The sequence below is a fragment of the Megalobrama amblycephala genome, linkage group LG12, assembly GCF_018812025.1.
Source record: "Megalobrama amblycephala isolate DHTTF-2021 linkage group LG12, ASM1881202v1, whole genome shotgun sequence".
In the NCBI taxonomy this organism is placed as follows: domain Eukaryota; kingdom Metazoa; phylum Chordata; class Actinopteri; order Cypriniformes; family Xenocyprididae; genus Megalobrama; species Megalobrama amblycephala.
Genome location: NC_063055.1, coordinates 16900254 through 16914604, shown reverse-complemented (window position 1 = coordinate 16914604; position 14351 = coordinate 16900254). Strand labels below are relative to the sequence as shown.

Genomic DNA, 14351 nt, shown 5'->3' with positions numbered 1-14351 from the left:
AAAACATGCAAGCTGTCCATACCGTATGCACTTATGCACCCCCATACCATCTAACCATGCTGGCTACTAAACTGAATGCTGATAACACGCTGGAAGGTCTCCCTCCTCTTCAGCCCGGAGGACACGGCGTCCATGATTTCCAACAAGAATGTCAAATTTGGACTCGTCTGACCATAGAACATTTTTCCACTTTGAAACAGTCCATTTTAAACGAGCCTTGGCCCACAGGATACGACAGCACGTCTGGACCATGTTCACATATGGCTTCCTTTTTGCATGATAGAGCTTTAAGGCCCTGGTATACTTCAAACGAAGTTCTTTTTCGTTCTTCGTTTAGGAGTAAAACGAAGTTTGAAATGCGTGACCAGCGATATACTGTAAACGAACATCTGACGCTGCCCATACTGCTGAGATCGATGGTTATATTAATATGTAAATATGTGCCATGCACTTTCTTCTCAGTAACAAAATAAACAACAAAAATGAGAAAACATTAAGCATTTATTATAGAAAGCATAAGAAAAGCGTCTGATCATAACAGCATGGGCATGTTTTCACCTGCAGAGATCTTACCTCGATGAACTCAAACACATGAAATGAGTCAGAGACGCGTTCGACGCGAGTGAAGGTGGAGTCTCAGTGCAACACCTCCTGTTACGTTATCGTCACTGACCAATGGTAGTACGAAGGTGTTTTGCAGTTGGAGCGAACTTTTCCTGAAAGTTTGCTTTGGCAAGCCGTTTCGAACTTACAAAAAGAACACAAAACGAACTTCGTTTTGGCCTGATTTTGTTCGAAGTGACGTCACATCAGTTCATTCTTCGATTTCATTTGAAGTATACCGTGGCCTTTAGTTGGTATCTTCAGATGGCACAGTGGATTGTGTTTACTGACAGTGGTTTTTGAAAGTATTCCTGGGCCCATTTAGTAATGTCATTAACACAATCATGCCGATGAGTGATGCAGTGTCGTCTGAGGGCCCAAAGACCACGGAATAAAGGTCTTTGGCCTTGTCCCTTACGCAGAGATTTCTCCAGTTTCTCTGAATCTTTTGATGATGTTATGCACTGTAGATGATGAGATTTGCAAAGCCTTTGCAATTTGACGTTGAGGAACATTGTTTTTAAAGTATTCCACAATCTTTTTACGCACTCTTTTTTGAGAACTGTAGCAGGCATCAAATTTGAAATGAGCTTATTTAGTGGAAAAGTGGAAAATTTGTTTAAACATTTGTTATGTTATCTATGTTCTATTGTGAATAAAATCTCATGTGATTTGAAGGTCTTTTAGTTTTCATTTTATTCAAATTTAAAAAATGTCCCAACTTTTCCAGATTTCGGTTGGTTTGTTTGTATATATATATATATATATATATATATATATATATATATATATATATATATATATATATATATATATATATATTTATTTATTTATTATCGCCTGACTATACTGGTATTTGCTTAGGTAGTCTATGTGTCAGTTTAGTTTGTGCCAAGTCCTTTAGGCACCATGGATCGGTTTTTATCACCATAGTAACTTTCGCTTCACGCCTAACCTGCTCCAGAACAGGTTGTGTTTTAGGCTAGAGATCTCAAACTGAAATTGGACCAGCAGTGAGCAAAGTGACATGTCTGATGCAATAAGTCAGGTTTCTCTTGCTCACGTAGTAGGCTATTACATTTACCTCAGAAAAGCCATTTAGTGTCCACAGATTGTTAGTTTACTAGAGAAATGAACTGTTTCGCTAAATAAATGCACTGTATTAGCCTATATATTAATTATATTTCACTTAACCTGTTAATGTAAGTCCTAAATAAATACATCATGAAAACAAGTTATGACAGCCACTGTGTAAATGATTATATTTCAGCAACGAATTGGAGAAACAGAAGTTAATGCAAAAACTGCCTTAAGTGAAATTTACATGCTTACAATACATACATACATTTTTTTTATTATTATTTGAGTGTTGAAGATTATGTCTAAAAATAAACAGCAACACATGTGAGCTTACATGTTTGAGTCTCTGCAGGCCTATACCATAGGGCTATATTAACAACTAATCTAACTTCATATAGCAAGATGTTTTCTTCTTTCTGTGTAAATGCACATTCACAATATTTTTGAATTTTTAGCAAGAACTGAATCGCAGTCCATTTATGTTTCAAGGCATGTGATTGGCTGTTTGCTACTGATGTCACACTTTTGACAGATAAAGTTCATGATCAGTGTCATAGTACCAACAAAGCCTGATTTGATTGGTTTGATTTGTCAAGTCAAAACTATAATCCAGTAACCCTGAGTTTATTCATCTGCTACTTACGCTGGCGCTACTACAGATTGAAAAAACACGCTGAATAACACATACTGTACTAAAATACAGGGAGGAGCCAAAGCCTGCTGCCGTTTTCATATGAGATTTAAAGGGGACTGAAGCGATCACGAAATAGTATACATATTACGGAGTTAATCGCAATTTTTTTTAGGATGGCTGGGTGACGATTTAGGGGGGCTAAAGCCCTCCTAAAATGGGCCTAGTGATGCCCCTACCTATAGTGTCACTGTCGCCCCGACCACAGCAATCTGCTGTGTCAATCGGCAAAGCTTCTAAAGATCGGCTGCACAAGCTATGACAGCTATTTCACGACTGGCCAGATTCAGTTCCACTAATGCTCACATATCTGTATTTTTGCAACAGTTAAAGCTCTTTTCATGTAGTTGTAATGTTATATTGTGTCATGTTTATCAAAATACAAACCCGATTCCAAAAAAGTTGGGACACTGTACAAATTGTGAATAAAAAAGGAATGCAATAATTTACAAATCTCATAAACTTACATTTTATTCACAATAAAATATAGATAACATATCGAATGTTGAAAGTGAGACATTTTGAAATGTCATGCCAAATATTGGCTCATTTTGGATTTCATGAGAGCTACACATTCCAAAAAAGTTGGGACAGGTAGCAATAAGAGGCTGGAAAAGTTAAATGTACATATAAGGAACAGCTGGAGGACCAATTTGCAACTTATTAGGTCAACTGGCAACATGATTGGGAATAAAAAGAGCCTCTCAGAATGGTAGTGTCTCTCAGAAGTCAAGATGGGCAGAGGATCACCAATTCCCCCAATGCTGCGGTGAAAAATAGTGGAGCAATAGGCAAGGCAAGGCAATTTTATTTGTATAGCACATTTCATACACAATGGTAATTCAAAGTGCTTTACATAAAGAAGAATAATAAAAATAGAACAAAAGGAAATAACAGTAAAAACAGAATTTTGCTATCTGGATGAATGAGCTAGGAAGTCTTAGGGAGATTTTTTGTTGTTGTTGTTGTTGTTGTTGTTGTCGTCATCCGTCAGAGTGGATCTAAACGGATCTATCCATCAGAGCAGATCTGAATGGATCTTCCTCACACGACAGGACTGCTACCTGTTAAGGCACTTCAAACTGATAAACAAAGTTTCAATCTCCCCTTTTGCCAAGACACCTCAAACTGCACCACACAGCCCTAATCCCCCTTCCGGAGATATCTTATCTATGCAACGCAGTTCAAATTTCCCCTTTGGAAATTTCCCCTTTGGAAAGTATCCTGACTGTAATCCAGAGATATCTTAACCATGCACTTCAGCTCAAATTTCCCCATGGTTTGTCCCTTTATCCAAATTTACCAAATTTTAACCTAATCACCAATGCTTTCTTCCTAATTCTCCCAGCTCTCTCAACCAGACAGCAATATTTAAAATGCATTAGAAGTCAGAATAGCAAGATGATACATAAAAGATATAAAATACATTAAAAATGAAATAAAAACAGGAAAAGGAATAAAAAGAATAAAAAGATAATACGTATAAAATAAAATGCAAACAGTTCGGACATAGCACAGTGCTCAATCAGCAAATGCATGGGTAAAAAGATGTGTTTTGAGTCTGGATTTGAATGTGGCTACTGTTGGAGCACACCTGATCTCTTCTGGAAGCTGGTTCCAGCTGCGGCTGGCGTAACAGCTAAAAGCAGACTCTCCTTGCTTTGAGTGAACCCTTGGTATTTCTAAGTGACTTGATCCTGATGATCTGAGTGATCTGTTAGGTTTATATTCTATGAGCATATCTGCAATGTATTGAGGTCCTAGGCCATTGAGTGATTTATAAACAAGTAACAGTACTTTAAAATCAATTCTAAATGCAACTGGAAGCCAGTGCAAGGACCTGAGGACTGGTGTGATGTGTTCATGTTTTCTGGTTCTGCTCAGAATCCTGGCAGCAGCATTCTGTACGAGCTGCAGCTGTCTTATGGTCTTTTTGGGAAGGCCAGTGAGGAGCCCATTACAATAATCCACCCTGCTGGTGATGAAAGCATGAACAAGTTTCTCTAAGTCTTGGCTGGAGACAAAGCATCTAATTCTTGCAATATTTTTTAGATGATAATATGCTGATTTAGTCTACTGTCTTTACATGGCTACTGAAACTCAGGTCTGACTCCAAAATCACACCAAGATTCCTGACTTGATTTTTAATTGTTTGACCCCTAGAGTGAAGGTACGTGTTCACTTTGAGAACTTCATCTTTGTTTCCAAACGCAATGATTTCAGTTTTGTCTTTGTTTAACTGAAGGAAGTTTAGGCACATCCAATTTTTAATTTCATCAATGCATTGGCACAGGGAGTCAATGGGGCTGTAGTCGTTAGGTGATAGGGCTAGGTAAATCTGGGTGTCATCTGCATAGCTGTGATATGCAATTTGGTTCTTTCTCATTTTTTGGCTCAGGGGCAGCATATATAGGTTGAACAGGAGGGGTGCGAGTATTGAACCTTGAGGGACTCAGCATGTCATGGATGTCCACTCAGACTTATGGTCACCGATACTCACATAATAACCTCTCCCTTCTAAGTATGACCTGAACCATTTAAGGACCATCCCAGAAAGCCCAACCCAGTTTTCCAGCCTGTCAAGAAGTATGTTGTGATCGACAGTGTCAAATGCAGCACTGAGGTCGAGAAGAACCAGCACTGATAATTTACCTGAATCTGTGTTTAGGCGAATATCATTTATTATCTTTATGAGCGCTGTCTCTGTGCTGTGATGCGGTCGGAAACCAGATTGAAAGTTGTCAAAATATCCATTCAAGCTTAAGAACTTGTTCAGCTGATTGAAAACAACTTTTTCAATGATCTTGCCTATGAAAGGAAGATTTGAGATTGGTCTGTAGTTGCTCAATATGGTGTTATCCAGATTGCTCTTTTTCAGGAGGGGCTTAACAACTGCAGTTTTCAGGGATTTTGGAAAAGTCCCAGAGAGAAGTGAGGCATTTACCACTTCTAGGAGATCTGCTTCTAAACAGTTAAACACGCTTTTTAAAAAAGATGTGGGAAGTGTGTCAAGGGCGCAGGTTGATGTTTTAAGGTGCTGTACTGTTTCTTCCAAAATTTTACCATCAATTGCTTCGAAAACAGACATAATAGCTACTTTCTGAGGTTGTAATATGATCTGTTTTACCCCAGTGCAGCTCAAGGATGTGCTGATCGCCTTTCTGATATTATTAATTTTCTCAGAGAAGAAGGAAGCAAACTCACAGCATTTGCTGTCTGAGAGCATTTCACTGGGAATCTGACTTGGGGGTTTGTTAGTCTCTCTACAGTAGCAAAAAGAGTGCGTGTGTTGTTTAAGTTTCTGTTTATAATATTTGAGAAGAAGGTCTGTCTAGCTTTGCCTAGTTCCACATTGAAAGCATGAAGAATATCTTTATAGATGTTATAATGGATTTCGAGTTTTGTCTTTCGCCACATGCGCTCAGCTTTTCTGCATTGTCTTTTCATATTTTGCACTGCTGTTGAGTTTCTCCATGGTGCTTTTTGTCTGCCACTTTTCTTCCTGACTTTCACAGGAGCAATGTTATCAACAACATTCTGTACTTTTGAGTTAAAAGAATCAAGGAGAAAATAAACAGAGTCTGCAGATATGCTTGGTGTTAAAGATATAGCCTTCATAAACAGTGCACTAGTATTCTCATTTAAGCATCGCTTTTTGACTGAGACAGATCTAGCTTCAACAGTTGGAGAGATCAATATATCAAAGAAAATACAGAAATTATCAGATAGCACTACATCCTTAATGACAATGGATGAAATGTTTAGACCCTTACTAATAATTAAATCTAGAGTGTGTCCACGATTGTGTGTGGGTCCATGTACATGCTGAGTCAGATCAAAAGTATTCAAAACAGTTATGATTTCTTTTGCCATATTGGATTCTGCATTTTCTATGTGGATGTTAAAGTCCCCAGTAATAGCAAAACAGTCAAACTCAGAGGAAATTGCTGATAACAGTTCTGTAAAATCCTCCACAAAGGCTGGAGAGTATTTTGGAGGCCTGTAAATAACTATAAGTAGAATGCGAGGAGCACCTTTTAACACAATACCCAAGTATTCGAAAGACAAGTAATCACCAAATGACACTTGCTTGCATTGATAGACATCTTTAAATAGAGCAGCTACACCTCCACCTCTCCTAACAGCTCTGCAGACACTCATAAAAGTAAAGTCAGGAGGGGCTGTTTCATTCAGGATTGTTGAACTGCAAGGTCTTCAAGCCATGTTTCATTTAGAAGCATAAAATCTAGGTTGTTTGTGGTTATTAAGTCATTGACTAGAAGTGATTTGTTTTTAAGTGAGCGGATGTTTAAAAGTGCTAACTTAACAGTCTTACTTTCTGTCTCTACAGTAATCTTAGTTTGACGTATCAAATCAGAATATCAGAAAGGAGTTTCTCAGAGAAAAATTGCAAAGAGTTTGAAGTTATCATCATCTACGGTGCATAATATCATCCAAAGATTCAGAGAATCTGGAACAATCTCTGTGCGTAAGGGTCAAGGCCAGAAAACCATACTGGATGCCCGTGATCTTCGGGACCTTAGACGGCACTGCATCACATACAGGAATGCTACTGTAATGGAAATCACAACATGGGCTCAGGAATACTTCCAGAAAACATTGGGGTTGGACACAATCCACCGTGCCATTCGCTGTTGCCGGCTAAAACTCTATAGGTCAAAAAAGAAGCCATATCTAAACATGATCCAGAAGCGCAGGCATTTTCTCTGGGCCAAGGCTCATTTAAAATAGACTGTGTCAAAGTGGAAAACTGTTCTGTGGTCAGATGAATCAAAATGTGAAGTTCTTTTTGGAAAACTGGGACGCCATGTCATCCGGACTAAAGAGGACAAGGACAACCCAAGTTGTTATCAGCGCTCAGTTCAGAAGCCTGCATCTCTGATGGTATGGGGTTGCATGAGTGCGTGTGGCATGGGCAGCTTACACATCTGGAAAGGCACCATCAATGCTGAAAGGTATATCCAAGTTCTAGAACAACATATGCTCCCATTCAGACGTCATCTCTTTCAGGGAAGACCTTGCATTTTCCAACATGACAATACCAGACCACATACTGCATCAATTACAACATCATGGCTGCGTAGGAGGAGGATCCGGGTACTGAAATGACCAGCCTGCAGTCCAGATCTTTCACTCATAGAAAACATTTGGCGCATCATAAAGAGGAAGATGCGACAAAGAAGACCTAAGACAGTTGAGCAACTAGAAGCCTGTATTAGACAAGAATGGGACAACATTCCTATTCCTAAACTTGAGCAACTTGTCTCCTCAGTCCCCAGACATTTGCAGACTGTTATAAAAAGAAGAGGGGATGCCACACAGTGGTAAACATGGCCTTGTCCCAACTTTTTTGAGATGTGTTGACGCCATGCAATTTAAAATCAACTTATTTTTCCCTTAAAATGATACATTTTCTCAGTTTAAACATTTGATATGTCATCTATGTTGTATTCTGAATAAAATATTGAAATTTGAAACTTCCACATCATTGCATTCTGTTTTTATTCACAATTTGTGCAGTGTCCCAACTTTTTTGGAATCGGGTTTGTAAAACTAATAAAAAACGTAGAGCCTACTTCATTGGTATGTAAATAAATTAGGCTTATGCTGAACTTTATTCTTGTAAAAACTTTATCCAATAAAAACTTGGGGTTGAATGTCCAACTTTGAGTGGCGCTCCAGATGTTATTTTCTAGAAGGAGGTGGGAAAAATCCAAATTCCGATCTGTCTGTCTGGAAGGCAGCATTAGAGTGGCATCAATTAGTGTACTTGTACTTGCCAAACCCTCTGCAGCCTACATCAAAAAATATAATCAAAAGAAATAAGACTATAGAAGTCATATTACATGCTTAATATTTATTTTATACAGGTATATACCATATATTAATATTTATAACCGCTACGAAGAGCTGTGCACGCACAAGCGACGGGATTTCAGGTGTACAAGCACTGTTTACACACCATCGCTACTAGAACCACCTCCTATTTGCCACTTTCTATAAAGGCCTATTTTTGTTCTTCCCAAAATAAAACTCTTTAAAATCCCTATCTACATGGTTGCAAACTTCCGTGCATTGTAGAGCCTGTCTAAAACATATCCCTACAATAAATGGGCCTGTGGACAATAATAATAATAATAATAATAACAAAAATAAATTTGGTGCATGACACCCCCACTGCACCTGTCCTTCTTTCCCTCATGCACACTCTGAACTCCATTTCCCAGCATTCCTCCTGGTTCTATCTATCTTCAATCCTCTATTGCTGCAAATGACAGAGACTCCCAGCTAAGTGGTGCCTCAGTGACTTTTTTAAATACAGCTGGCTTACCTGATTCATTCCTTGTGTTTACACGTTTCAAAGAACCTGTATCTGTGAATCTGCCTACTCCTCTTCTGACCCTGACAGAAGACCAGACCAAACCAAACTGGACTGGGAGATATTCTGTTCCATCGTTCAGAATGGCCGGGCTATTGAATTCTATGTGGAGGAACTCCTGCAATATAGCCACCTGGAAGGATCAACAGTTGATGGAACCGTTTTGGTGTGGCCTGGACCCACACATAGCCCCTTGGATATCAGTAGGTGACTCTTACTACAACCTCGGAAGTTATTTAGATTGCTTGGCTCCCCCTATACAGTCAGTGAGATTGAGGATTCCCTGTACACCCATTCCACATCCTTCCTGCTCCCAACACAGATGTTCTCTTCCAGAATCATCGGTTTCATCATTCACCTGTCAGCTCCAGCACCTGAGCCCGCTCCACCCCATGAGCCCGCTCCAGAGTCTGCTCCAGCCCATAAGCCCACTCCAATGACTTTTTGTATGTCTGTAAGCTCCAAAAAAGGCTTAACAGTAACATAAGCAGTCCATATGGCCAAATGTGCAGTATAATCCAAGACTCTGGGGCCTCTTATAAGGGTGGAGCTCTGAAACCTTTCAGCTGCGCAAAATTTCATGATCATTTGTGAATTATAATTTTCACTTCTGGAAGAGAGGCGCAAGCATGTTTTTTGTGTGTATGTTCATTTTCTGAATCACACGTATGCACATTTGAGAAATTGTCATAAGATCAAATGTAGCACGATTTATGCTAAATTTTATAAATGAAGTCCCTAAAGTAGCTTTATAATGAGAAACGCATGTTTTTATTCATTGTTACCTTTTCCATAGACTGAAGCTCTGAAATGTCATTGCAATCCCATTTAAAATGCTGCAGCAAAATGTTGTTGACAGCATGGTTTAGTGAAAAAACAGACAATTGGAAGTGGTTGCTTGTATCTGGCTGGGAGGCACATGCTTCCTTCAATTGCATCAGTAAACAAAAAAGCTGATCATGTGGTGTGACAAGGCTTTCATCCATCAGGGCAACTCATGTTCTGGTGATAATGAATAGGGGAGCAGATTTATTGTCCAGGGGAAACCCTCTGCACAGGGACTGGAAGCTTCATCCCCAGGTGGTGAAGCAGATATTGGAAAGGTACAGTCAGGCTACCATAGATCTCTTTGCCTCGCAGGAAAGCACTCAGTGTCCTCTGTATTTCTTGCACCATTGGGTGTGGATGCTATAGCCCACCCATGTCTAGCCTGAGTGGGCTTGTCCACATTAAACATCCAGATATTGGGTGGCTGAGATGGTTCAACTGCTGTCGGGTCAGCCATGGCCTCTCCTTCCCCAGAGGGACCTCCCGTCTCAGGATGGGGATGGGGATTTACCATCCTCACCCAGACTGGATAGCTCTTTGGGCTTGGCCCGTGAGAAATGGAATTTGAGTTCAGCAGGTCTGTCCCCAACCGTCATATACACTATACAGAGTGCCAGAGCCTCCTCCACTTGCTTACTTTATATTAATAGTAATACAAACCCGATTCCAAAAAAGTTGGGACACTGTACAAATTGTGAATAAAAAAGGAATGCAATAATTTACAAATCTCATAAACTTATATTTTATTCACAATAGAATATAGATAACATATCAAATGTTGAAAGTGAGACATTTTGAAATGTCATGCCAAACATTGGCTCATTTTGGATTTCATGAGAGCTACACATTCCAAAAAAGTTGGGACAGGTAGCAATAACAGGCCGGAAAAGTTAAATGTACATATAAGGAACAGCTGGAGGACCAATTTGCAACTTATTAGGTCAATTGGCAACATGATTGGGAATAAAAAAAGCCTCTCAGAGTGGCAGTGTCTCTCAGAAGTCAAGATGGGCAGAGGATCACCAATTCCCCCAATGCTGCGGTGAAAAATAGTGGAGCAATATCAGAAAGGAGTTTCTCAGAGAAAAATTGCAAAGAGTTTGAAGTTATCATCATCATCTACAGTGCATAATATCATCCAAAGATTCAGAGAATCTGGAACAATATCTGTGCGTAAGGGTCAAGGCAGGAAAACCATACTGGATGCCCATGATCTTCGGGCCCTTAGACGGCACTGCATCACATACAGGAATGCTACTGTAATGGAAATCACAACATGGGCTCAGGAATACTTCCAGAAAACATTGTCGGTGAACACAATCCACCGTGCCATTCGCCGTTGCCGGCTAAAACTCTATAGGTCAAAAAAGAAGCCAAGGCTCTTTTCTCTGGGCCAAGGCTCATTTAAAATGGACTGTGGCAAAGTGGAAAACAGTTCTGTGGTCAGACGAATCAAAATTTGAAGTTATTTTTGGAAAACTGGGATGCCATGTCATCCGGACTAAAGAGGACAAGGACAACCCAAGTTGTTATTAGCGCTCAGTTCAGAAGCCTGCATCTCTGATGGTACGGGGTTGCATGAGTGCATGTGGCATGGGCAGCTTACACATCTGGAAAGGCACCATTAATGCTGAAAGGTATATCCAAATTCTAGAACAACATATGCTCCCATCCAGACGTAGTCTCTTTCAGGGAGACCTTGCATTTTCCAACATGACAATACCAGACCACATACTGCATCAATTACAACATCATGGCTGCGTAGAAGAAGGATCCGGGTACTGAAATGGCCAGCCTGCAGTCCAGATCTTTCACCCATAGAAAACATTTGGCGCATCATAAAGAGGAAGATGCGACAAAGAAGACCTAAGACAGTTGAACAACTAGAAGCCTGTATTAGACAAGAATGGGACAACATTCCTATTCCTAAACTTGAGCAACTTGTCTCCTCAGTCCCCAGACATTTGCAGACTGTTATAAAAAGAAGAGGGGATGCCACACAGTGGTAAACATGGCCTTATCCCAACTTTTTTGAGATGTGTTGATGCCATGAAATTTAAAATCAACTTATTTTTCCCTTAAAATGATACATTTTCACAGTTTAAACATTTGATATGTCATCTATGTTGTATTCTGAATAAAATATTGAAATTTGAAACTTCCACATCATTGCATTCTGTTTTTATTCACAATTTGTATAGTGTCCCAACTTTTTTGGAATCGGGTTTGTAAAAGTCGAGTCTTTGAAGAATAGTTTGGGCAAAGTCATATTGTCATTTTCCAGTGCTCAGGGAGGGACATGTGCTTTCTCCAGGATCTGCTGGTTAAAGGGAAGGTCTATTTCTACTTTGAAGGTGTGTTTTTGAGCAGCTATTTACACCTGTCATGTTGATTTTGGTGAAAAGACGGCACCCTTTAATATGTCGTTTTATGAACGTGGCACGCCTTAAGAGAACGGTGTCCAGACAGATGGCCCCTTTGTGGGATTTGTCTAGAGGCCCTTTCTCAACACCCTTTTGAGAAGTTGGATGTTATAGGGTTGAAGTTTCTCTCTGTCTTTCAACCGTCTTGTTTGCAGTTTGCTCCAGGGCTCACAAAGGTTTCTTTTTGCCCCAACCCTGCTTTTGTATCTAAAGTGGTGGACTCGGCTTACAAATGTCCAACTACAGAACTTACAGCTATCCACCCTCCTCCGTTCTTTTCTCCGGAGGATCAGAGATTGAATTTGTTGACAAACTAAATTGTTTTTAAACACGTAAATGAAGCTGGTGCACTCTGACAACAAAATAAATGGAAAAAACAACATTTGCTTCAAGTAAAAAAATCATGGGTCCTACTTGGAGGAGTTTCTGTTCAGGATATCTGTGCAGCGGCAAGTTAGGCTACGCTACGCACTTTTGTGTGGTCTCGTAAAAAGAAGCTCATACAGCATTAAAACACAACCAGGGTGAATAAATTATGGTGAATTTAAGGTGAACTATCCCTTTAACTGCAGTGTGCATGTGGCCAGTGAGAATTCACAGGCAAAGGTAAGCGCCGTTTTAGAACTTTTGCCTGATTTAGACACTGAATTTGACATCTTTGTGACAACCCACGACCTTGGTGTAACCATGGAATACATTTAATTGTCAAGCAAAGCAAGCTCAGCATCTGTTTTTAAGCGCTTTCAGCTCCCTCCAGTGAGGAAAAAAAGGATTAAGGATTAAGCTCTTTTTAGTTCTTTAAATACTTTTTATTCTTACTACATTATTACTTCTGTGTCAATCTTTTTAATGAGGGACACATATCTGAGTTCATAAGCTGCTTCTGTAAAAAATGAACAAAATGGGCAAATTAATATGGAATTCTAACCAAAATACCCTAATATAGCAAAACAGACAAAACACAATTCATCCGCTGATAATCAAAGTTTTTATTTGAAACGGAAAGGTAAAGAGAGGAAACCCTACAAACACATTGTGAAGATTGTTTCATGATTCATCTGATCCACAAATGTTTCTCTAAACCGTGTCTTGAAGTTTTTACCCTGATACTCTTCTCTCCTGCATTCAAAGGACACAACTGTGTATCTGAGCATGGTCAAACCTCTCTCACCCAAAAATACACAATACAGTCAAAGTGAAACATGCAACCCTGAACACAAACAAGTGCGTGCAAACACTCAGCTCAGTCACGTACAGTTTAAAGTGAAAAATAAACATATTTACATACAAATGTCATCATTTCTTAGATTTCCCTTATTTAATACAAAGCAAATGGCAAATAAACTATGCGGAGATCTAAATGCATGTGGATGGAGGATTTGTTGTGGATAATAGTTTCTTTTTATGAAGGGAGAAATATACATCAAACTAAGAATCACTTCCAAGTAATCATCAAACCCTTCAAACAAGTGCAAACTGAAATGAATGAAACCGTTTGCAACTATTCACACACAAAAACACACTAAGGAAACCAGTCCTTGTGCATTATTAGCACTGCTGATGCCCACTCGTTGCATCTGACCATTTGAGTCATGGTACATGGAAAAGCTCTACAAATTTCAGCCAAAAAAATGCAAACTATTTAAGATAAACCCAAGTTAAATGTCTGTTGAAACACAAGCTGTTCTCAAAGCATAATACAACATGTGGAAGTGGCAGGCAATGTAGAAATTCAACTGTAATATGCTGACTGTTATAGAAATAGCACACACTCTAATGCAGACACCCCCCTTCCAAATCCAATAGATCAAAGCTTAGTCTCTAGTTGTGGGGTGTAACAATAACTGGAGGAGAGGACTCAACTCCGCCAGGTCCCAAAGCTTCAAGTGACATTATGCCAAATGTTCTATTTGGCTCCCATTGGACAACGTAACAATGACATCACCGTCTTCTCCTCCCTATGCTCCTAGCCATCTAGAGGAGTTGGAGGTGGTGTCAGGAGGGCGGCTGATTGGGCGTCTCAGTGGTGTGGGGACACAACAGAGCGAGGGCTACTGCCGGGAGCCAGGTATCTTTCCCTGGCGTGTTTCTCGCAGAACATTTTGTCCTCCACCCAAAAGTGACCACGCATCTTTAGGTTGAGCCCACATTCTGTACAGGTGTAGCACTCTGGATGACGGAAGTGATCGTCTGTGATCCTCACAGCCTGAGTGCTGAAAGGGGAAGGAGAAATAGAACTTTTAAAGTCACTGAACATAATAGTAGGTCTGTTCTATAACTTAGTGAGCTCTTTGCTGACTACCAAGTAGGCAGCTATCTTCTTAAG

The 14351-nt window shown here is 39.7% G+C and overlaps 1 protein-coding gene across 2 annotated transcripts in view; it reads right to left on the bottom strand.

The window, feature by feature from the left end:
- Positions 1 to 12994: 12994 nt before the first annotated feature.
- pdlim2 (PDZ and LIM domain 2 (mystique)) overlaps positions 12995 to 14351 on the bottom strand; it is an 83495-nt gene continuing 82138 nt past the window's right edge. For both annotated transcript variants that reach the window (XM_048209224.1, XM_048209225.1), the window contains exon 10: positions 12995 to 14238. In XM_048209224.1, coding sequence (XP_048065181.1) covers positions 14046 to 14238 — 193 coding nt within the window. In that variant the 3' untranslated portion in view covers positions 12995 to 14045. The remainder of the gene's footprint in view (positions 14239 to 14351) is intronic.